The 24,066-nt window shown below is 35.0% G+C and overlaps 1 protein-coding gene across 2 annotated transcripts; it reads left to right on the forward strand.

Moving 5' to 3' along the window:
• Positions 1-231: 231 nt before the first annotated feature.
• LOC149844447 (choline/ethanolaminephosphotransferase 1-like) lies at positions 232-21,001 on the forward strand. Of its 2 annotated transcripts, XM_089994492.1 has the most exons (19): positions 232-346; positions 1,123-1,337; positions 2,712-2,721; positions 2,827-2,877; positions 4,046-4,123; positions 4,941-5,016; positions 5,104-5,126; positions 5,212-5,312; positions 5,445-5,539; positions 5,839-5,907; positions 13,229-13,298; positions 18,381-18,444; positions 18,522-18,562; positions 18,660-18,744; positions 19,549-19,611; positions 19,747-19,805; positions 19,896-19,948; positions 20,045-20,117; positions 20,706-21,001. In XM_089994492.1, exons 2-19 carry the CDS (start codon positions 1,201-1,203, stop codon positions 20,725-20,727), a joined length of 1,170 nt encoding a protein of 389 aa, XP_089850618.1. In that variant the 5' UTR covers positions 232-346; positions 1,123-1,200; the 3' UTR covers positions 20,728-21,001. The 2 variants fall into 2 exon arrangements, with proteins under 2 accessions (XP_089850618.1, XP_089850613.1); XM_089994487.1 differs by lacking the exons at positions 232-346; positions 2,712-2,721 and having other exon boundaries at positions 1,236-1,337.
• Positions 21,002-24,066: the final 3,065 nt, after the last annotated feature.

Raw genomic sequence — 24,066 nt, forward strand, 5'->3', positions numbered from 1 at the left:
CCTAAACATGAGCGTTTTTGCTCATGCGACATCGTGGCCATCCGATTTGCATTTTAAAAAAAAGCTCAAAAGTCAACAAAACAGTTATATGCTACGTGGCATTCATCCAAAATGCAAACCGACGGCCACGATGTCGGCATGATCCAAAACGCTCATTGAGCATGACCTGATCGGCTTCCAAACCAGGGTGTTCGCTTCTTCTTCTTTCTTCATTTTTTCCAAATATTTAATTAAGAAAAAAACGCACAAAAATGAGCGCCATCACTCTCTCTCTCTGTGTGAGATCTGTAGGCGGGAGGAAACGACCGATCCCATCATTCCTATTCTCCCTCCCCCTCTTGATCAAGTGAGTCTCTCTCTCTCTCATTTTTAAGTAATGTTGATCGCTTTTCGGCTCTCTCTCTCTCTCTCTCTGTCTCTCTGCTTGGCCCTATGTCGCTTTCTTCTTGGTTGGTTGAACTCTTGAGATTGAATCTCCTTGATTTGTTTTCTCGAAGTTGGTATTGCTATTTGGATTTTGTTTATTTCGTGTTTTCGCTTCTGGTGCTTTTGTCTTTGTGTTTTTGGTTCAGTTTACCCTGAAATATGATTGCTTGGTTTAGTTTGTTGGGATTTTGATCTTGCCCTTAGCTTGATTTGAATCAATTCCTGAGTTGGGATCATGGGCTTTTGTTTGTCGTGTTGTATGGTTTCCATTGTAGTCAATCTAATAAGATCATAGTTTTCCTGGAGTTTTTTGGGTTTTTAGTGGATACTGTTTTTGGGGTTTAAATGACCCTCATTATTATAGAAAAGATGATCTTTTATGCATTTTGGTAGAGAATTTGTTTTTTTTTTACACATTTGTGTTGATTCTAGTGTTTTAGTCCTTTGTTCATTCTACGGTTTCAAAACTTTGTCGGTTCGTCTTCCATGAAAAAACCCAAGATAACAAACGGGATCCTGATAAATTTGGTCGATTCCATGCTTTCAAGTAGTATAGGATTGCAGGTTTTGTGCTGGGTTGGATTGTGTTTTTCCATCTCCTGCTTGAAAATGTTGGCTTTTGATTTCATGTACTTTCTGGTTGACATTTAGCGGCTATTCTTACGCTGTTTTGTTAATCATGTTGGTCTTGTGCAGGTAGCTACTGACCGTATTGAAGCTTTTATCGGCTTCTAGTTCAGTGCCTCTCAAGCTTTGAGTGCTTTTTTCCTTCAAATGGGTTATATTGGTGTTCATGGTATCAGCACACTGCATAAATACAAGTACAGTGGCATTGATAGGTCCTATGTGGCCAAATACGTACTTCAGCCATTTTGGAGCCGCTGCGTGAATATTTTCCCACTTTGGATGCCGTAAGTTCGTATACATTGATGGCTGATCTGTTATTGGCAGTTTCCATTTTGCTCTTATTGAAATGATTTTCTAGCATTTTGCTATCATGGTATGAACAATCTTGTTCTGAGATACCTAGGTTCTTACACGTGGATAGTAACATGATGTAGTCTGAAGTTCCTATCCAAGTCAATATGGTCCACCAATTAATTATGTGATGACTTTTTAGTAAATAACGAATATATACAGTATTTGTGAATACCATACATTCCAGAAGCAGCTAGAAGCATTATCAATCAAGCTTCCCAAGAAGCAAGCTTTGTAAGCTGTTAAACGAAGAGGAATGGGTTAGGAATGCAATTCTTGTTGCTGAGAATCATGATTTTCACATTCTGAATTATGAGTAGAGGAATTTTCATTCCTGGAGATGGGAATCTTGATTCCTGGATATGGCATTCTCATATCCTGTTTTTGGCAGTCAAAATTCTTGGCAAAAAAGAATCTAAATTTATAAAGATTTGGTGCTTAGAACTCCTGGAAAGAGACTCTTAAATCTTTTAAAAGTTAAAACAAATGTATACATGCTAAATCAAAGTGTTGCTGGAACAACAAAGTCAATATTTTGAAGAATGCCCATATAATGCAAAAGGACTTCTACTTATGATTGGCATCAGTATCATATTGTCATAGTTATGGAACTATGAAACTTTACAAGATTCCTTTTCTATTGTTCAGGTTGGCATATTGGAAATCCCTTAGATTTGTAATATGTGTTTTCAAATATACATCAATTTTTGCACTAATTCTTCTTGTCATTTCAATGTTTGGTTTCGGGAGTGAGCTCACTATTCATAAACGTGGTTTTTATTTAAAATGTTGCATGCATAATTACCATTTTTGAAGCTTTGGTGCATGCATGTTTTTATCTTATTCTATTAAATTAAGTGATCTAGAAATTTCTAATGGGTTAATATAGTCCATTGACTATGGCTGACCATTTCTTAAAAGTTTTCTTCTTGCTCCTATCAATTTCTCAGTATTTTAATCACAAAACCTATATCTATTCACAAATAGTCCTGTATAATATACCCCTTCCCAAATGATTCCCCATACTGCTTCCTATACACATCATCTATTTCCATGGATTTTTCTTTGTATATCCATAATTTTATCTGTTTTTATAGAAATTTGAAATTAGATTTTTGTTTCTGCATGTGAACAAATGTGGGGACTTCATTGTCGTTTTAGGGTAATTTGCTTCTTGTTTGCGGAATGGGCTGATCATTTTAATCTTTTTTTTTTATTTATTGAGGATGTCATTTGAAATAATTATTTTCACTGACTATGACCTTTCGTATTCTCCCCATTTTTCACACCCTTGGATGCATCGCCAGGCCAAATATGGTAAGTTTATTTTTATCCTCTTGTAATAGTTGATGTGCCTTTATAATAATTGTCTATAGTTCTTTATCCTTGCAAACTTGATGAATCTGCTATTCTTCTTTGCAGATCACTTTGATGGGTTTTATGTTCTTGGTGACATCTGCTCTTCTGGGTTATGTAAGTAGTTCTATCTCGCTTTCTGTCTGTTTACTTTTGGGTTCAGAATGTCATCAAAATCATACTTGTGCATTGTTCATTCAGTTTGGTACTAAGCTCAGAACTTTCCAATATGCATGCCATATATCACATCATTGTGAAATTTCTTGAGGGCAATTGCTAGATCAGTGCTGTCATGTCTTGTTCTTATCCAAAGATATCTTTTAAGGCTGAAATCATTTGTTAGATTCTGAAAATGTGGCTGTGAAGTGAGCTATACATGACCGTATCTGCTATCCATTGTGAGAAATATAAGGCATCTAAATCTGGTGGTATTTTCTTAAATCTGTGTATGTATACATTTTTGTTGACATACTCTGATTATGAAGATGTAAATTTGTCTGAAATCTAATCCACAAACATTGTATTTTTCAATGATGGAACAAATAGCGCTCCATCTTATATCTCCTCCTGACCTGCTCCTCATCTCTGCCTTTTTCTTTTCTTGCCCTTCTAACAGCTTCTTTTATTATAGAATGACGGCTTTTACTTTTCTCTCACTGATAGGCAAGCTGTAAAACAGTCTGTGTGAGCATTGAAATTTTAGACCCCTTGACTAATATAATGCAACTATAACCATTTCACAATTTTCATTTGATCCATAATGGAACTGGAATTTGAACCCTCTTAGGAAAAGCCAGAGTTGTGGGGAAGTTGAGAAACATGCCCCACAAAGGTGAGGATATCAGTGATATCTAGCCTTGTTGGTGCAGATTAGAGAAGTCTCAATATCATTGATTAAACTGACATGCACACACACATTCATGAACAGAAGTACACACTTTAATACATTTTGATTTCAGAAAATATCTATGATTGAAAGAAGCTTAGATGCTTGAAAAATGGAGATACTTGTTCCATTTTGTTATTGTGAACACACCTAATTTTAGACATAAAAGCAAAATAAGAAATTGCTCATGCTGGATGATATACTGGTTGCTGTGTATAAGTGAATATTCTAGGCTTGATATAGTTTGGTATGGTCCATTCTGCTTTCTGTTTATTTGTTCTACTTTTCATCCATGTTGCTACTTCTACGGTTCTACCATTTGCTATTTGCATCGGAGTTCATGAAGGGGCAGCCTGAGATGATCTGCATGTTATTCTCATGTTTTTGTATTATGACTAGATTTATTCACCTCATCTGGATTCAGCCCCACCACGTTGGGTGCATTTTGCACACGGATTGCTTCTCTTTCTGTATCAGGTTTGTTCAAGTTTGCTCTCTCTTTCTTTTTTCTCATGCATGTAGACAAACGCCATATTTCCAGATGCCTATCTATGTAGTATGTACATAATATCTTCAGACACTGCATATCATTGACACAGATATCACCAAAATATCATGATATTATAGTGACATTATCACAGACATCACCAAAATATCTTGATATTATTGCAATGATATTGTTGTGGCATTATTATGGTGTCTCAAGAGTATTTTTATTTTTCCTTACTCTTTATCTTATATATTTGTGTTTTTGGCAGTTTGCAATTTTTTTCCCACTTTCCTCATCTGTGAACAATGAAAAACATATGCATTTTGTGCTTTTTTATCTTAGTCATATGTGATTTCTGTAATTAAGTGATGTATGCTTGTCTTGCATACATCTGTCAAAACTTGTTCGCTTATATGGTTAGCTTGCACGTTCCTTTGTTGGCATTCTGCTGTCACTGAAGTCGTCCTCCTCATGTAGAAAATGCTAAAAGTTGAGATTCAGTAAGTAAAGTTCTGATTTTGACGGTAAACCAGTATACAACTGATTGTCATCACCTGCAAGCCTCTGTGCATACCTATCCACATGATGAGTGGTGGTATAAAATTAATAAAAATGTTAAATGATCTTAAAATTCATCCTTGATACTGGCCTAATGGAGGTCATTCTAGGAAGTGTTATCAAATATGCTATGAGATGTGTATGCTACTATTCCCTTTATGTTTTTGCTGAGCATCTTCAAAGAATTTGTGAGATTTCTTGTTTCAGTCATGTGTATATCTTATTTTTGAGAATTTTGTATTCCAGACATTTGATGCTGTGGATGGGAAGCAAGCCAGGCGCACTAATTCATCTAGTCCATTGGGTGAACTTTTTGATCATGGTGATTTTCTTCATCATATTTGTTCTTTAGAGAATTACCCAATTTTGTAATACTGTTCTATTGAACTATTTGAGTGAATTATTGCAGGATGTGATGCCCTTGCATGTGCGGTATGCTCCTTTTTTTTTTTCAATCTTCCATGTTGAACACTGGGACCTTATTTGATATTTTTCTTGAATAACTGCTGTTTCTTAGTTTGAGTCACTGGCTTTTGGGAGTACTGCTATGTGTGGAAAGCATGCTTTCTGGTTCTGGGTGATGTCAGCAGTTCCATTCTACTGTGCTACATGGGAGCAGTAAGTGATGTTTGTTTCGACTGTTGCAAAGCCCAGAACATTTTTATATTACTTTTATCTGCAAGCTTTCTATTTAACTCAAATAAACCTTATTTTGTAGCATATTTTCTGATTTTCTTGTCATTGATGCAGCTTCTTTACAAATACACTTATTCTTCCAGAAATAAATGGACCTACAGAAGGGCTCATGATGATTTATGTGGCTCATTTTTTCACAGCTGCTGTAGGTATGTCAATGATTGTTCATTTTGATCCATCCTATGAATTGTCTTCAACATTTGGTTGTTGTACATGTGCTTTAAATTTCAACTAGTGCATAATTGCATTTTTCTGGTTGCTTTATCAGTGATTTTGCCTTCTATCTTTCAAGTTTACTTACACTCATTTGCAACTTATCTTGATGCTTTCCTGATTCTTTTTCTTTATATTGCATGATTTGGAATTACACAATACGGCAAAAAAAGAGTAGTTAGTTTCTTTATCTAGTTCCTTATCTGATATCATTTATTTTTTCATGCATTTTCAGGTGCTGAATGGTGGGTGCAGGATTTCAGGACATCTATTCCCTTTCTGAGTTGGATACCCTTGTTGCCTGGTAAGATCTTCTGGTAAGATGTGATGGCTAACCTACTGACTTTCAACATTAAAGTCTGCAAATTTTGTAAGGTTGATTGTTAACCATCCTGTGCAACACTCCTGTTAACAATTGACTTCATGATATCTTTGAATCAAAACTTCTGGTTCTGGACATATTGAAGTTAACTTTCTTTGTCTGTGCAATGTCATTCACAGCTTTGGTTGTATATATGTTAATATTTGGTTTTGCTTTTCTGCTTAGTGGTGAAAAGCTTTGTTTTTATATCAGAATCTAACTGCTACTTTGCAACTATAAATGGACATGTACAATTAACATTTGGTGGCCACGTGGTCTTAAACTGTATAAAATAAGTGACATGATATTCTTTGAGGCAATTCAAAGTGCTCCGATGCTGTTTTGGTTTTGATTAGATGATTGTTTCGCTGGCTTGGGAAGGGATCAGATTATGTGAATCAACTTGAACGTTTAGGAGTTGTTTCCATTAAGAAATATATGATCCACAACAATCTGTTCTTTGTAGTCCTCGATTACTCAAAGGTTATCTGTAGTATTTACTGGCAGTTTGATGAATCTCTGCTAGTTTAAGATTCTCCTATCCCCATGTTCTACCTCCATAAATCTTGTTTTTTCAAGGGTTTCCATTGAAATACTCATTTTTCTATATCATGAGACTTCCCTCTTGCCAAATTTACAAGTTTTCAAAGAACTTAAGGGGTTACTTTATTTCCTATAATTACAAACCACATTGGGACTTTTATGCCTAAAAGAGGCATGCAACATGGTACATGATCTTTGTTGGGTTTATATCTCAAAATTATGGGTTTTAGTACATTGTTTGTCCACCTATCACTCGTCATTATCTAAGTCTAGTTTTGGAGGAAAACTATACTATGAAATTTGTTTAGTCCTAGATTAAAGAGAAGAGGGACCTTCACATGGCTTTATAAGGGGTAGAGTTGCTTTTATAGGCAGGCCCATTGGGCCATGCCAATTGAACTTTGAACTTTGGCTTTAGACTTGGATTTGAATTTACATTTAGATTTTAGTTTCAGCTCAACCCAGTTCGGTTTGGTTTGGTGTGGTCATGGTCATATTAAACTTTTGACCTATCTTTTGGTATTTGAGATGATTATATCCCTAAGTCCTTGATCGATCCATTTATTGGGTTTGACTAATCATTTTTTGACCTAGACCCAATCAACCTAATGTTATCATCGCAAAAAATTTTCCTCCCTCTGCGAGGGAGAGAGAAACGATTCTGCGAGTCAAACTCGACCAAAGTTTTGAAAATTGGTTTTTGAAAATTACTCGCCTCCGTTTTTTAAATTTGTAGGAAAATTCCGTAGAATGGGACTCGCCTGTCGGTACGAGGTTCAACCGTTCCTGGCGCCTTTACCAGGGGTAATTGAACTAAGGATCAAAAGTGTGCTTAGCTAGGCTCAAATATCGAAATTATGCTCTATTTCCTAAATGCACAGAGAATCAGGCATGTGCTATAAAATTTTTTGAAAGATGCACATTTTGAAAAGATGATGTTTGCTTCTGATATTTGGAAAATGCTTGGAAAAATGATGATTCTGGGAAAATTGTGAATTGCATTGAGAAAGCATTTCTGAAGAAAAGAAAGGTCGATTTCTGAAAAAATCATGAGCTTTTGAAAGATTGATTTCTGATAAAATCCCAATGACTTTGAGAAAATCAATTTCTTGGAGCTTTGAACCTTGAAATTGAGGATGTTAGAACATTGAAAAATCATGATTTGAACTAGGGAAATATTTGAAACATCATTGAAAACTCAGAGTTTTGAAAAAATCAATTTCTGAGAAAGGCTTAGAAAATTTTGAGAAAATCGATTTCTCATTGAAATAAATCAATGAAAGAGGATTTGGCCATTTGAAATGCTTTCATGATGCAAATTAGCCAATATGAATGAATGAATGTAACTTCAAAGAATATTTTCTGAGGAATTTGAGAAAATCATTTGAGAAATGCAGTGAATTTCAAAATAGCCTAAGAGTGTAGGCTGAATGTGGCTTATACGAAGATGACAAATCTGGGTCTCGTTCGTATTCTGACTATGGCCATAAATACAAATTTCACCGAGTTGGTCAACTCCCTAAAAACTTGTGCATGTGTCATTCGTGTCAACCATAATGAATTTGGAAAATGCATAAATCATCATTCAATCAGATATTGAAAATTACAAAAAGCAAACTATATGCAATGCATCCTATTATATGCAGAAATGTAATTCTTATTCTAATATTACATTTGATGAAATAAAAGAAAAATCAATGAAATATTCCTTCTGAATATCCCTGCAAAACTAGAAAATGAGTTAGCACAAATATGTAGGTTTTTCTGGATTTATCCGAAAATATCGGGAAATTATCAGATTTTATCTAGATATAAACCCTGATTCATACCTCCCTGATATAAACATAAGAAATAAATGATGCAAATGTATGGGAATTCGAAAATAAAAGTTTGAAATTTGAAATTGAGGTGAAAATGATCAAAATGCCCCTGATAGCAAGACTATGGCCTTGAAATCAGGGTTTTCAGAAAGAATTTTTGTAAAAATGAGAATTTTGAAATTCAAATGAATGCAAATGAGATAAAATCAAACATAAGATGATATGATATGATTATATGCATGCTAAAACTCTAAAATTGCAAAAATATCATAAAAACACTGAATTTCGCTCGAATTTCGCCTTTCTTGTGACAGTTTGACTAACACACATGGCAATTGAATTCAGAATCAAGCCAAATTTGGCATGAATACCTATATTAACCCTAAGAATGGAATGAAATACGAAAATCAATTTTTTTGGCATTATTTAATATGGAAATTCAATAAAAAATCTTAAAAATACATGATTTTTGCCTAATGCCTAGACCTATCCTAATGACAGCATGATTTCGGGTACTAACCTAACATAGAAATTCACCAAATTTTATAGGGTGACAGTAGACAGTTAGGTGATGAATTTTGCCTTTTACATATTTAGGATTCGACCTACGGTCGGAGAATTACAACTCCGACAATCTAGGTCGGAATCCGACAACCTTGAAATCTCAGGCAAACTGACAGGCTTTCACAAAAATTAGGGGAAAAATAGTAAATAACAACCAAAATCTCTGAAATTTTTGGAGGATGTTGCAGACAAACAGAGAATCAGTCTCTTTTTACAAATTTGGCATTATACCTACGGTTGCAGAGGACGCACTAGGTTATCAGACCTCTAGATCTATTGAAATTGTAAAAAAAGGAAATCGGCAGGTAAACTTTTAAAATCTGGGAAAAACAGAAATCTAAATCCTAAAATTCTGAAGTTATGGGAAATGACAGAGGATATCATGAGGATCAATTCCTCGGTTGACAGTCAGAGCATCCGACTTACAGGTCGGAGATCCACGATCGATTTAAGTCGATCTAGGGCTCTGATAACCTATATCAGACATGATATAGTGGTTTGTAAAGTCCGAATTTTGAAAGATATTAATTTTTATCCAAAAAATTCAGTAAAATCCAGTAAAATACTAGATTTACCTGTGAATCTACGATATTTTACGGATCGTGATTCAGATCTCCCACGAGGGAGATCTCAGATTAAAAAGTTCAGCCTTAACCACAGATAGCGATTCTACAATACTAAAACCCGTTTCAGCATTTGATTTTTTAATGGAGTTACAGAACCCAAATCAATTCGTGTTTTTGGCAAGAGATCACAGACAAACAAACATGACTATCATAAATATTTCAGGATTTATGGACGAAAATTTATGCATGAAATGGCAACCGGACTGTATGCATGGATTAAAAAGCTATAAACATTAATAAAAGCTAAACTAAATGAACAAAACGATTATAAAGCTATGAAATAAACTAAATACATGGCCTATGAACACGAAATCTACATGACAATGATGATGAAATATGAAATCATCAGGGAGGTATACTCGAAATTTATGTTGGCTATTGGGATGAAGGATTTCATCCATAGAATGGATGAATCATCTCATCCGTATAGCCCTAAACCATTGAAATATAAAAAGGAGAGGAGATTCATTACCTTGGGGCCTTGCTGTGATGATGGATCTGCTGAAGATGGCTGCTACAAAGTGGAAGGCTGGAAGGGCTGAAGCAAGTGGCTGAAGGTAGCTGTGGTCTTGATCCTTGCTGCACCAAAGATGGCGGCTAGAGGTGGTTTGTTGCACCAATGGAGGGGTTGGAGGTAAGTTGTGGCTGGGCGTCCCCTTGTGTATGCTGGGCGTCAGCAACAGGTGGTAGCTGTGGTGGAGTCGCCAAGGTTGAAGGTGGCTAGAACGGCTGCAATGGAGGAAACTTGAGATGGTGCGGTAGTGGTGAAAGCTATGCTGGCCGTTAGTCTTGGAGGTTGAAGGTGAAGAGAGAGATGGAGAGAAGAGAGAGATGCTGGAGAGGGAAAAGGGGTCCAACCGTATGATGTGTTGGTTCTTAGGGTTGAGAGGGGATAATAAAGAGAAGGGGGAACAAGAGGAGATGTCGAGCCGTGTGGTGTATTGGTAGTTGGAAAGAGGGAGAAGGCAATAAGAAGGAAGGAAGAAAAGGAGGGAAAGAAAGAAGGAAAGAAAGGAAGGGAAAGAAGAAGAAAGAAAGAAAAAGGGAAGAAGAAAAGGAAAGAGAAGAAGGGAAGAGGAAGGGAAGAAAAGAAGGAGAAGGGGCTGGTGTCAAGGAGGAAGAGGGAAAGAGAGAAGGAAAGGAGGGAAGAAAGAAAGAAGAAGGAAAGAAAAAAGGAAGAAGAAAAGAAAGAAGGAAAAAGGGAAAAGGAAAGGAAAAAGAGAGGGAAAAAGGAAGAAAGGAAAGAAAGAGGGAGGAAAGAAAATCTGGAATTTTTTATTTTTTTTCCAAGTGTGGTGCCACCTTGGAGTGGGCCCACACGATTTTTAAAGAGGATTTTCAAAGTGGGGCGCTACGTTGGAGTGGGCCCACACGGTTTCTAAAAAGGATATTTTAAAATAAATAAAAGCCCAAAAGGTTTCAGTGTGGCGCCACTTAGAGTGGGTCTCACTTATTTTTAAAAGAATATAAAAATAAAAGAAAACATTATTTGAAAAACAAAAGAGATTGGAGGATTTCTCAGAAAGATTTTTGGATGAAAAATTTTGTATTTTTGATTGAAATTCAAGATTTGAAGTTTCATCCCCTTCGCGGAGCAGATCCAATTTGAAAATTTGAAAATCAAGTTTGAAAGGAATCCAGATTGTTTTCTCAGGAAAATATTTCTAAATTTAGTCCTGGGGGTAAAAATGTCAAATTGAAAACCCAGGGTTTGAAATTGATTTCGAAAAGCTTTGAAATTCGAATCTGGATTGGAATTTTCAAAATTGGAGTTATGGATCTCGAAAATGAGATGAAATGCAATGAAATGATGAAAAATGATAAGAAATAATGAGAAATGTCACGCAAAATGCAAACCCTGGATGAACCCCGATCGACAGTTGTATCAGTTTAAAAAGTGATAATTTTGACAGAAATGAGCAAAATGGTTCAAAAAATGGTTTTTGGTCTCTACAGGGCCAAGAGTGACACTGAAAACTGGGGTTTTAGCTGGTTTGAACTGGAATGAACTGGGTTCTAGGGTTTCAGAACTCAAATGAACTAACAAAACACTGGCTCAACTAGAATCCTAAACTGAATGGTCTAGAAATGATGTCATTTTTAGAGAAATGATCACTGGATTGAAGTGGGTTACGAACAAGAACTGGGTTTGAGCTGGAATAAAGATCAATAATACTGAGATGAATTAAGACTGAAGATCAAACACTAGCTCAACTGACTGGACTTAGCTCGATTTCAGCTGAAATGAGCTAAAATGAACTCCTGGACACTGGAAAATGGATTTGAACTGAAACTGGAGCACTTGAACTCCTGGTGAGCTCAAGTTAGACTCAGGGGGATAGGATTGACTAGGAATGACTGACTCGAAGACAATTGGCTTGGATTTGAACTAGAAATGAGCTCATTTATGAGGAAATAAACCCATTTTGACAGAAATGATCAGAAATGAACATGACCTGCTCACTGTGAGCTCAGGTGAGCTAGAAATGACCGTCATTCTAACCGTTCTGAGCTTAAGAATGAGACTAGTCGACTCTGACTGACAGGGATCTAGGATAACCTAGGAGTAAAATGGTAATTTTCCTGGTGAAAGGGTTAAAATATCACTTGAACTGGGACAAACTTGGGGTTGGACTCCTATACTGACCTACCAGGGTTGGCATCTGCAAGAGGGGTGTGTCTGAAAACGGATGAGGAAAATTTGGGATGTTTACACCTAACCATTTAAGCTACCTTTGACCAGACCTGAATCTGTCCAACATCCCTGCATGCACGATTTATGGTCAAACGTTCCAGAGCTGCCCTATTTATACCTTACTGTTTGACCTTTGACCAATGCCCTATTTATTGAATAATTCTGACTGTGGTAGGATCATTTTAGATCCTTGACTTGACCTTTTGGTTCGTTCACCGTGCCCATCTTGTTGACTAGCTGTTTGGCCTTTATAGCTAGTCGTTGATTATTTATTAGTGGTCATTGGGCTTGGGCCTATATAAACCTAAGCCCATTTCTTTTCATCCATCGAAGTCTTGAGCTCTCTTCTTTCCTCTGTTCAATCTCCTTCTCCACCTCTCTCTCTCTCTCTTAGACTTAAGGTCGGTCCTGTCGAGTAAGCTCGGTCTTACTCAGTGCAGTTCATGGATCAATCATTTCATGTAGGCAAAGCTCGATTGTATTTTGGGTGCAAGGTTGCACGCATCCCATTGCACCAAAGACTTGATCCAAGTAGAGCAACGCTTTAAAGAAAGTGTGTCCAATCTGTGCCTCCGAGCCTACCTTTGTATCAAGCTCAGTTGCCATACCCTCTTGATTTCCCAAAAATCTTTTGGTTTTGCATACTTGTATTCTCCTTATGTATGTAGTAGGACAACACAAAAATAAATTGCGGGATCCACCAAGAGAAACTTTTGCCTACTTTTTTGTCATCTGATTTGCATACCTAAAACAGTAGGGTTATTTTTTTAAGGAATTAGACAGCATTTTGTATGGCTTTCTGGATGTAATACTTTAATGTTGCGATGTTGTCTTGAATATCCTTCAAAATCTGTTTCTGTCAACTCTGTGCGTGTGTGTGTTTCATTCCTAAAATTGGAATTCTTGTTTTGTAATTTATGATGCTTGGTTATTTTACATGATAACTTTGCTATCATGAGTTTCTCTTAATTGCTTGCAGCACCAGCGAGTTCTTAAAAATTTATTGTTGTTCTCAGAAATGCCAACGTATCGAGTGGTGTTGTTTTTCCTGATTGTTGGTGGTGTGGTGCCTACTGTTTCATACAAGTAAGAAACTTCTGTACTTATATTTTGATATTTAGAACTGGTATGTATGTAAGGTTGCAATTTTTGACCAAGGCATCTGTAAATGCTTGGGTCAGTGCTATTTTTGTATGGTTCAAGAAGTAATGCTCCTTTCACCTATGTTATATAGACATGGACATGCATACAGAACACAACAAAGAAATGCTCGGTACAAGCGAGAATTGTGTAATACTAGGGCACAGCAACATGGTGTGTGTGTGTGTGCACATTCAAAATTCTTAAAACCAGTGGCAGAGCCAAGAATCTAAACTAGGGTGGGCGGGCACAAAATACATAGTAAAAATTAACAAAAATAATTATACTAACAATATGTTTAAAAAAATAATTATTATAAAACAGTCATTAATATAATCATGCTTAATGCTATTTGAAAAGAAAAATAGCACAAAAAACCTTAAAACCCTAATTAAATGTTCATGAAATCTGAAAAAAAATCTAAATCAATATGCTCAATCATAAAAAAAAATCATAGATCTATACTAATTGAAAATTTTTCCACGTTGGTTGAAAATTTTCAAAACTTTAGGAGGGTTGCTTAAGGCTAATTGAAAAGAAAAATAGCATAAAAAACCTTAAAACCCTAATTAAATGTTCATAAAATCTGAAAAAAATCTAAATCAATACCCTCAATCAAAAAAAAATCATAGATCTATGCTATATTGAAAATTTTCCCACTTCGCTTGAAATTTTTCAAAACTTTAGGAGGGGCTCGAGCACCTCCTCGCCCCCGCCCCCCGGATCCGCCTTTGCTTAAAACAATATATCATGAATATCGTTGTAAGTGCAAATTCTTGGACAACAATTCTAAATAATTTTATTATAATCAATAATAGTAAATACAAGTTCAAAATTGATGCAATTAATGACAAATTTAAAAGAAATTCATGCAAGTAATGCAAAATGAACAATTGAGATCATAGAAAGAAATAGATGAAGTTAGGAAACTATTGACTGTGCCCGATGCATGTTTGGCTGTGACTACGAAGTGTCAGTGTGTCCAGTGTTGTGTCATGCAGATACGGGACACACATGCTTATTAAATGCCTTGGTGACATAGCCTTTCATGTCATTGACAATGTCTTTTTCCTTAGTTCTTACAGCTTGATGGTCATTGAAGTTTCTTGTACTGTTTCAGTATAGATAAACGTTCTATTCATTAGGGTAATGGTGTGACTGTATCAGCATAATTTATTGCACTGTTGGAGCTTTCCTCATTTTATGTAACTTTTTTCCTTTTCTCAAGAGGTTGTTAGCTGCTTCTTTGGGGCAGTAGTGGGCAAGATGATTATCAAGGTTATCAGAATTAAAATTTTAGTGATAATGACTTTGTGGCTGCTCCTTCCGATGATTTTTTTTAAAATTGTTAATTGAGTGAGTTTTTCATAACTTCAAACCAGTGTTGTGAAAAGCGTTGAGATGTAGCGAGGTGCTCCACCAAAAGCCGAGGCGATGCGTAAAGCGTAAGTCTCAAATAATTTTTTTAAAACTTTTAAAAGATTATAAAAATATATCTAAAAATATAAATAAAGAAATGCTTTATTGATGAAATAACAACCGATAAGAAATAGAAACTCTCAAATAAGTACTAAAAAATATGAGATTAACATATAAAAGTAACTAAAAACTGATTACATAACTGGAAAACTATGTCACATGGGTGCGGGTGCGGGTGCGGGTGCGGCGCAATTTCAAAAATTTTGGACACGGGGACTCGGCTATATATATATATTAAAATATATATATATATATATATATATATATATATATATATATATATATATATATATATATATATATATATATATATATAAGACTCGATCAAAGTTGTGCCCATTAGGGGACAGGTGATGAGTTGTGAAGGCATTCTGTACACTTTCTTCATACAGGAATAATTCACTTTTGGGCACTTTCTTCATACACTGTAATAATTCACTTTCTTCATACAGGAAAAAACCACAAAAACTTGAGTTGTGCCCATTCTGTACTTAAAACTTGAAAGTGTACAGGTTTTTTAGTTGTGATGGGTTTTTTTCCTTACAGCTGTAGCCCAGAAAATTTTTAAAAAAAAAATTCAAAAAAAAAAAAAATCAAAAAATGGACCAAAATGACCCTGGGTGCGTTGACCACACCCAGGGTGGGGTTGACCGAGTCCGAGCCGCACCCGTGTCCGCACCCGTGTCGGTGCGTGTCGACGCGGGTGCGGCGACCTTGGAGCCGAGTCCGTGTGACATAGCTGGAAAATATATGAGATTAACCAAAAAAAGTTAAAATATACTAAGAAACTGATTACATAACTGAAATAACTTGGAAAATATATGAGATTAACCTTCAAAAGTTAAAATATATGAGATTATTCTAAAAAATATGAGATTAACATATAAAAGTAACTAAAAAAATGATTACATAACTGGAAAATATATGAGATTAACCAACAAAAGATAAAATATACTAAGAAACTGATTACATAACTGGAAAATATATGAGATTAACCAACAAAAGTTAAAATATATGAGATTATTCTAAAAAATATGAGATTAACATATAAAAGTAACTAAAAAACTGATTACATAACTGGAAAATATATGAGATTAACCAACAAATGTTAAAATATACTAAGAAACTAATTACATAACTGAAATAACTTGGAAAATATATGAGATTAACCTACAAAAGTTAAAATATATGAGATTATTCTAAAAAATATGAGATTAACATATAAAAGTAACTAAAAAAATGATTACATAACTGGAAAATATATGAGATTAACCAACAAAAGATAAAATATACTAAGAAACTGATTACATAACTGGAAAATATATGAGATTATTCTAAAAAATATGAGATTAACATATAAAAGTAACTAAAAAACTGATTACATAACTGAAAAATATATGAGATTTACCAACAAAAGTTAAAATATACTAAGAAACTGATTACATAACTGAAATAACTGGAAATATATGAGATTAACCTACAAAAGTTAAAATATATGAGATTATTCTAAAAAATATGAGATTAACATATAAAAGTAACTAAAAAACTGATTACATAACTGGAAAATATATGAGATTAACCAACAAAAGTTAAAATATATTAAGAAACTAATTACATAACTGAAATAACTGAAAAAAATACGAGATTAACCAACAAAAGTTAAAATATAGTAATATACTAAGAAACTGATTACATAACTGAAATAACTGGAAAATATATAAGATTAACCTACAAAAATCTTGTTGATCATGTCTCAGAAATCTTGCTGTAAAAAAAATTTATTATTATTTTTTTTTGCGCCTCAGGCTTGCGATTTGAGGCACAGAGGGCCGCGCCTCAAGGCAAGGCGCGCCTTTTGCCCCTCAAGGCACGTTTTTGATAACACTGCTTCAAACACTTAGATATTGGGACTTGGTCACTAAGATTTTTTGCAACAGAGTCAGCTAATGTGTCAGTATTCTTATGGTTGAACCTGTAGTGAAGAGTACTATTATGGCATCTAGGTGTAGTCAGGACTCTAAATGGTCCCCTTGTAGAAATCAATGTGTATACATACCATAGTCACAAATATCGGTCTCGGATATACCTCGGCAAGGAAATTTCTTTTGATAATATAGGTTTAGTTGATAATTCTCTGGAAAAACTCGGTACTTTAAAAAAATTTAAAATTATAAGTAGAAATAGGTAAGAAAAATAGCATGTTTAAGTAAAAAAATACACATGTAATAAAAGAAATGAGTAAAACATATAAAATAAAAAAAAACATAGTTAATATATAGAAAAGAAGTAAAAAAGTAAAAGGTAACCCATAATACTATGATACTATCACAATATAGATGAATTTCTAAGATTTTGAAAATATCATGATATTTTGCCTTTAATATCGTTTTATGAATTTACAACTATATTATCGCTATATTTTCAAAATATCGCTTATATCTGTGACTATGATACAGACATCTTAGATGTGGTATCTCTGTTCATAGGATAGGCATACAATATCAGGACACACATGGGTCAGCTTCAACCAACCAAAAATTGTACCTGTTACCCTAGTGATGCACATAAATTGATATGACTTGAAGATCAACCCTAGACAAATTTATCATGCATTCTTGCAACCCATGATACCTGTGCACTCCTATTGACCAGACATGTTCTGTCAGGCACTTGGCAACCAACACTAGCCATTGATTCTGACACTGACACTTCTGGAGAGTCCAACTTTTAGTTTGTTAAGTATTGAAGTTTTCTTTGCATTTTTTTCTTTAAGCTTTCTGTTTCTGGACTTGAAATAATTTCTGAAATCACTTTTCTTAGGTTTATCAAAGATTACAAGTATTCTCATAGCCACTTTATTGAAACCATGCCTATATGGGTTTTCTTTTATTCATCTAACATAGAATCATGGGACATAATACTCATATTCTGACAAATTTCTAGTTTAAACATGGGGTGTATGCATGCATACACGTTAATTTTCTAAGCCTCAATACAATTGACACTCCATACTGGTCTCTGACTCTGGTGCCCATGTCCTTTTCTAGATATACAAACACTGGTTTTCTAAACCTTGATATGTTTGACGCTCCATTTTTGTGTCTGAAGTTTATGTCTTTTACATTGTCTATGTAGCTTGCAATGGTCATCTAAGCATAATATGTTTTTTTATGTCTGATTCTATCTGAAAAAAAAATTGCATCACTATCTTAAATGAAAGAGTGCTTTCAATAGGACAGAATATGATCATCATTCCTGGACAGAAGTATGCAGTTCAGACTTCAGAGTCTCTTCAAGTATTATTTATTGTTTTATCAGAAATTATCAATTGGTTTGCTGGGAATTGGTTTAGTGCCCAATGGTATATTGAGTGCATAATATTCTGTGTTAACTGGATGGCCAAATGCTTAGTTCATGTTTCTTATCTTTTACATTATTTTTATGAGTATTCACAAAATTCTTGCAAATTGTGCTTTTCGTCATGGATCTTTCTTGACAAGAAAAAACGATAATCTACTCTAATTTGGTGGTAGTAATTCCTCTATGCAGTATATTCAATGTGCACAAAGTCGTTCAAGCAAGAAGGGGAAGCATGTTTCTTGCATTAGCTATGGTATAATTTTTCCTTTTGAAACGATATTTATGCATGTGCTTAGGGTCTTATCTTGATACTTGTCTTATTTATTGCAGCTTTTCCCTTTTAGTGTGCTCTTGGGTGGAGTTCTGGCATGGTAAGAGTGAATTCAATTTTGTATGGAACTCTGAAGTCACTTAGCTTGATTAGTGGCAAAAACTGGTAACAAGATAACCTCTTGAACCATTCTTCAGGTGTTACTTGTCTCCATCAGATGTCATGCGTAGTCATCCTCATTTGCTTATAGTGGGAACTGGATTTGCATTTGGGTTTCTTGTGGTAAAGTACCCATTTAACTTTTGCGGTTCATTTGCCAATTGAGAAGAGCTTTGTTTTCTTGTCTTAAGAAGGCAATATATTCTGATATTTGCTAGTTTTAAACAAAATTGTCACATGCTTGAACATTTGTTAAAGCTAAACACATCCTTAAAGAATGTTATGAGAATTCAGAGCAAGCTTGAACATTTGCTAGTTTTAAACAAAATTGTCACATGCTTGAACATTTGCTAGTTTTAAACAAAAGATTTTGTTTTGCAAGCACCAGCTTGCTCTGAATTCTCATAATCTTGCAATATATTTCTAATTAACTGCTGCACCAAGCTAATCTTTTATAAATGTTCAGTATGCAACTTGATAAAAGGTGAGAAAGAGAATGAAGTCTGTCTTAATCAGTTCATCATTGAACCAACTATTTGTCCATGTAATCACTTGAAGATGCCAAAACTGCTTTGTTTTTTAAAGTTTTCTTTCTAAGAAATAGTTCCTGGATGGCCTTGATACTGTTTCAACTACTCTTATAAATATCTACGTAACAATCATTAAGATAATGAAGTGACTGAATCAGTTTCAGGCACTTACTAGGTGTTGAGACCAATTTTGCAACATGCAAAGGATCCTCCCAACTCTACGCTCTGCTAATTTTTCCTGAGCTTGCTATCTGACAACAGTTTTCAAGCACATATGGGCATGCACATATGGGAAGATATGTTCTGTTGGCATGTTGCGACATGGCTAGAATTTCTTCCACTGTTATGATTCTTATGTCTAGTATTGCTCATGAACTTTAAAATTATCTCTTGGCAGGGAAGAATGATTTTGGCCCATTTATGTGATGAACCAAAAGGCTTAAAAACTGGAATGTGCATGGTATATGGCTGTCCTTTGCTCTCTCTCTCTCTCTCTCATTTCCATTAAAAAAGCTTGGGAACAAGGGAATGGCGTTTGCATTTTGCAAATATTTTTTTCCATATTTATGGTACTAACATCTTTTGCCTTGAATAGTCATTGCTGTATCTTCCATTTGCAATAGCAAATGCTCTCTCTGCAAGCCTTCTTGGCGGGTACATGACTCCTCAATGCATTTGGAGAATTTTATGTTTTAAGAATTTGAAAATGTAGTAAGGCTGACTTGGTTGCTTGTTTCTCTGCAGGATCCCGTATGTTGATGAGTATTTTGTTGCTCTTGGATATTGTACATTTACTGGTAAATTACTTATGTTGCAAAACTTTTCTTCTTTTTTTTTGGCTGCATGGTGCTGAATTTCTGTGGTCTCACCTTTCTTTTTCTTCTGTGCGCAAGTGGCTCTCTACGTGCATTTTGCCACCTCAGTCATCCATGAAATTACAACTGCTCTTGGTATATATTGCTTCAGGTATAATAATTATCCTAGTTTGCTCTAAATGATATTTGAAAGTCGATGCGCTCCACATGGGAATACAAGTTGTATATCAAGGTCACTAGAAAAACTACTCAGGATTAGTCTGTTAGTGACTCGAAACTAACTTAAACCATGTTCAAGTTGCTAATGAACTCAGACAGCTTAAAGGTAGCAGTCACTAGTATTTTGGATAAGTAATGCATATGGACATGCTGGTCCAAAGCACTACTAGTGCACATCTAATTAAGGTCAGATTAATTTTTGACTGCAAAAGGAATTTTACAACAGTACCATCTGAAATTCAAGTCTGACAAAGGTTACTTAAGATGGCTGCACTGTAGAGGAATCAGTGATAGACTGTGTAACGTGTCATTAATTCCACTTGCAACCAACAGAATTTGGCTCTGATGGTCCTAATTGCCTAATGCATTAATCTTCCGAACTTAGTTGCCGAAAAGCTGGCATTTGTTAGTCTGTACTGACGATTTGGGCATTATGCCAGGTTTCTGCTAAAGGTCCAACTTCAATGAATTCTTTTACCGACTTTCATTCTGAATCCTTTTTTTTTTTAACTTTGGACAGGATTACCAGGAAAGAAGCTTGAAGTATTGATATTTTAGAGGTTGGAACGAGTGGATTGGGTCAATCATTGTAACTCTAGACACAATTATGTACTATATTACTATTTGTTCTCTAGCCAATTATTCGGATATTTTTTATTCAAAAGTTTTTCCTGGTAGCATTTTTGTAGCTGAGATCCCAAATCATTGTGTATCTGGGAATTTTGTGCCAAGTTATTGGGATTCCATTTGAAAATATGGAAAATTCATATGATTTATTGGAGAAGATGAGAATGTTGATGTTTCAATCTCCCTATCTAGTGCTCTTTGTTGGAAAATGTGTGTTTTTATAACATGAGAATTATTGTTTCATGAAAGTACAAGGCAGGCTGTTTAAATAAGGTAATAATGTCATTTTGAAATATGAATCTCGGAGCTTTTAATCTTTGAACTCAGTTACAATCCTGGTGTATAAATATATTTTAGGAGGGAATTCTCCAAAACGATATTTATATGTAAAATTTCATGAAGTCCTACTCCAGTGTTATCTCCCATTTCCATGTGATTTATCATTTCCTCTTAATATCCATTGGGCCCACGAGGGCTCCAGTCATCTGGTAGGGGCAATTTGTGAATGTCACCAGTTGATGGGGCATCACAAGTTCAAAACCCACGGGTGGCCTCTCTTGCTGCAAGGTCAAAGCTGGGTGTACTTTCCGATGGGCAGGGGGACCCCAAGGGTTTTACCAACCCAAAGCCAACTTGGGGGGGATGGCTTTTCCCTTGGATTATCTAAAACAATAATTAGTCCATTGTATTCGTTGGCGATGTGTGATCAAAGTGCATTTGTTCAAGTTTCAGCCCTGGTTGTGCTCACAAATAGGTCTGGATAACGGGTGCAACTGGGCTGCACCGGCCTTTATATAAATATATATACTCTAGTGGGTCAGGCTGGTCCATGTCTGCCTGCACCTGGCCCATGTCCGGCCTGCCAAAATCCAGGTAGGTCGGGTCCTAGTTCAAAAACCAGGCTTCAGCCTTGCTCAGATGGACTGGGCTACAAGGACTACCCGTTCCCCCCCAGCCTGTTGTCCAGCCCTAAGCACAAAACACATGCATAAGTGCTCTCTCTCTCTCTCTCTCTCTCTCTCTCTCTCTCTCTCTCTCTCTCTCTCTCTCTCTCTCTCTCTCTGTTGCATATGGCAAGGTGTCTCTAATCTGGAGCAGGCCCCACACCTATCCATCCAACCTGGAGCCTGATTCCCGGAGTATTCAAACACCCTCTAAGCCACTTGAGCCCTATTCGCATAGGCCATGTTTGATCCTAATCTAAAAATATGAATTTCAAGCAATAGATGTAGAGTTGTATCTAGATCCGAATTTTGTATGATGATATCAGATATGGAAAAAAAATTATAAACAGTTTGGATTTAATCTGTACCAAAATGTAGATATAGCAAAAAAAAAAAAAACAATGATTCCGATTAGAACCTGAATTCAAAAAGTCCCATACATAAGTATAGATCCACATGATTATGCATTTGGATCTTATTTTAGGATATGTATCAGAGAAGCATAAGGCATATTCGAACTGAAAGTTTTATTGAATTCGATCTGTCTGCACCCCTAGTTTCACAAAGCTTCTAACTGTCTAAGCAAAAGGAATACGGGAAGCGATGCATGAAGCAGAAGCAGTGAAGTGTTATAAAGTAGTATGAAGCATGAAACGTGATTAGTTTTAGAAGCAATTGTGAAAGCATGTGAAAAGCGAAAAAGGAAACGTAAAGGAAACAAGTGGAGAGTGAGGGTAAGCGAAAAAATGAAGAATAACAAAAAAACGCAAAAAAAACAAGGAAAATAGAGCGAGAAGCAAGCGAGAAACAAAAAAGGATGGATGTGAGAGGGAAGCGAGTGGAAAGTGTGGAAATAGTGTTTTCATCCCAATGCAAGGCTCCCAAATGAAGCCCAAACTAAACTATTAGGATGAGAATCCACCCAATTAGCATGAAGTTGGGTTCGGATTATGTTGGGTAGAAAAATGGGAGTGAAAACCTGACCCATATACTTTAAAGAATACTTAGATTAAATCTGCACTTTCTTTTGTTTAAAAAATACATATAAAGAGTCACTAAGGGTCAACTCGGGTCAGATATCTAGCAAAAAATCACATCCCAAACTTGACCTAAATATCCTTTTAATTAGATTTGAGTCAATCCAAATGATGTTTGCTTTTATGTCCATTTCTGAATATTCAGATTGGGGTTGGGTTTAGGTTGTACATAATAAACTATTACTCATTTTCTAATAAAAATTATTTTTAATGGTTTGGTGAAGAATGACAGATTTTAAACAATGTTTTTCATAACATGCATTATACTTTTAATTGTTTGAATTGGATGTATGGAAAAAGTTTGGGTCAAGGATTTTTTTTCCTTGATGGAGTGACAAAAAAAATTCCACCCATTTATTTTAAAATTGGATGTCTGGCTGACTAGCTACATTCAAGTCAAAATTAGGGAGCATATTTTATTCACACACTTAGATTGCATTATTAGAAATGGAATGCTACCATTATTTCTGAGGTAATTTGGTAAATCACAAAAAACAACCCAAAATACGGTTTATTTACAAAAAGCCACTTGATAGTTTGTTTATTACACCTAAACTCTGTTTTCCAAATGCATTTGGAGTACACAAGTGTATAAACATAGCTGCAAATCTGGTTCTCAGGAAAATATTGGCGAGGGAAACTCTCATGACAGCTTGAAAAATAAGCCTTTCTCAAGAAAATCTTGGGAAAATATCGGTATATATGAATATATAAACTTATGTGTTAAAATAAAATATGAATTATATGAAAACTAGGCAAAAATGTTTTATCGTGTTAGTAACAGTATCAGGATAAATAAATGATATTGTCGACATAGCAACGCTTTATAAATACCACATTTTCCTGGGCTAATATCATCGGTTGATAATTTTGCAATAAAGTTGAATATTTGTGACTATGGTATAAACAGACAATTTAATCTTTTAATTGTGAAATAATGTTTAATATCTATTCTAAATAATGTCAAAACCAGAATATAAAAAGAATATATCCACGCCAACCAAACATTTTAAATTAAAACAAAAAAAAAAAACTAATGATATATCCTATTCAAAATGTATCAAATTCAACTAGTTCACATGTATTACTCTGGGATTTACTTCAATCCAACAATTTTCAGGACAAAAGGGCACTAGGAAATATATGCAAAAATAAATTAAAGTTTAGATTCTTAAAATGCAATGCATATTAATTCGAAGTTTATCAACATCTTTAAATGTTTAATTGAATATATAATATTTATCGATTAGAGACGTTCAGATATATAGGGTAT

The sequence above is a fragment of the Nuphar pumila genome, chromosome 2 (assembly GCF_984573655.1).
Source record: "Nuphar pumila chromosome 2, dmNupPumi1.hap1.1, whole genome shotgun sequence".
NCBI lineage: Eukaryota > Viridiplantae > Streptophyta > Magnoliopsida > Nymphaeales > Nymphaeaceae > Nuphar > Nuphar pumila.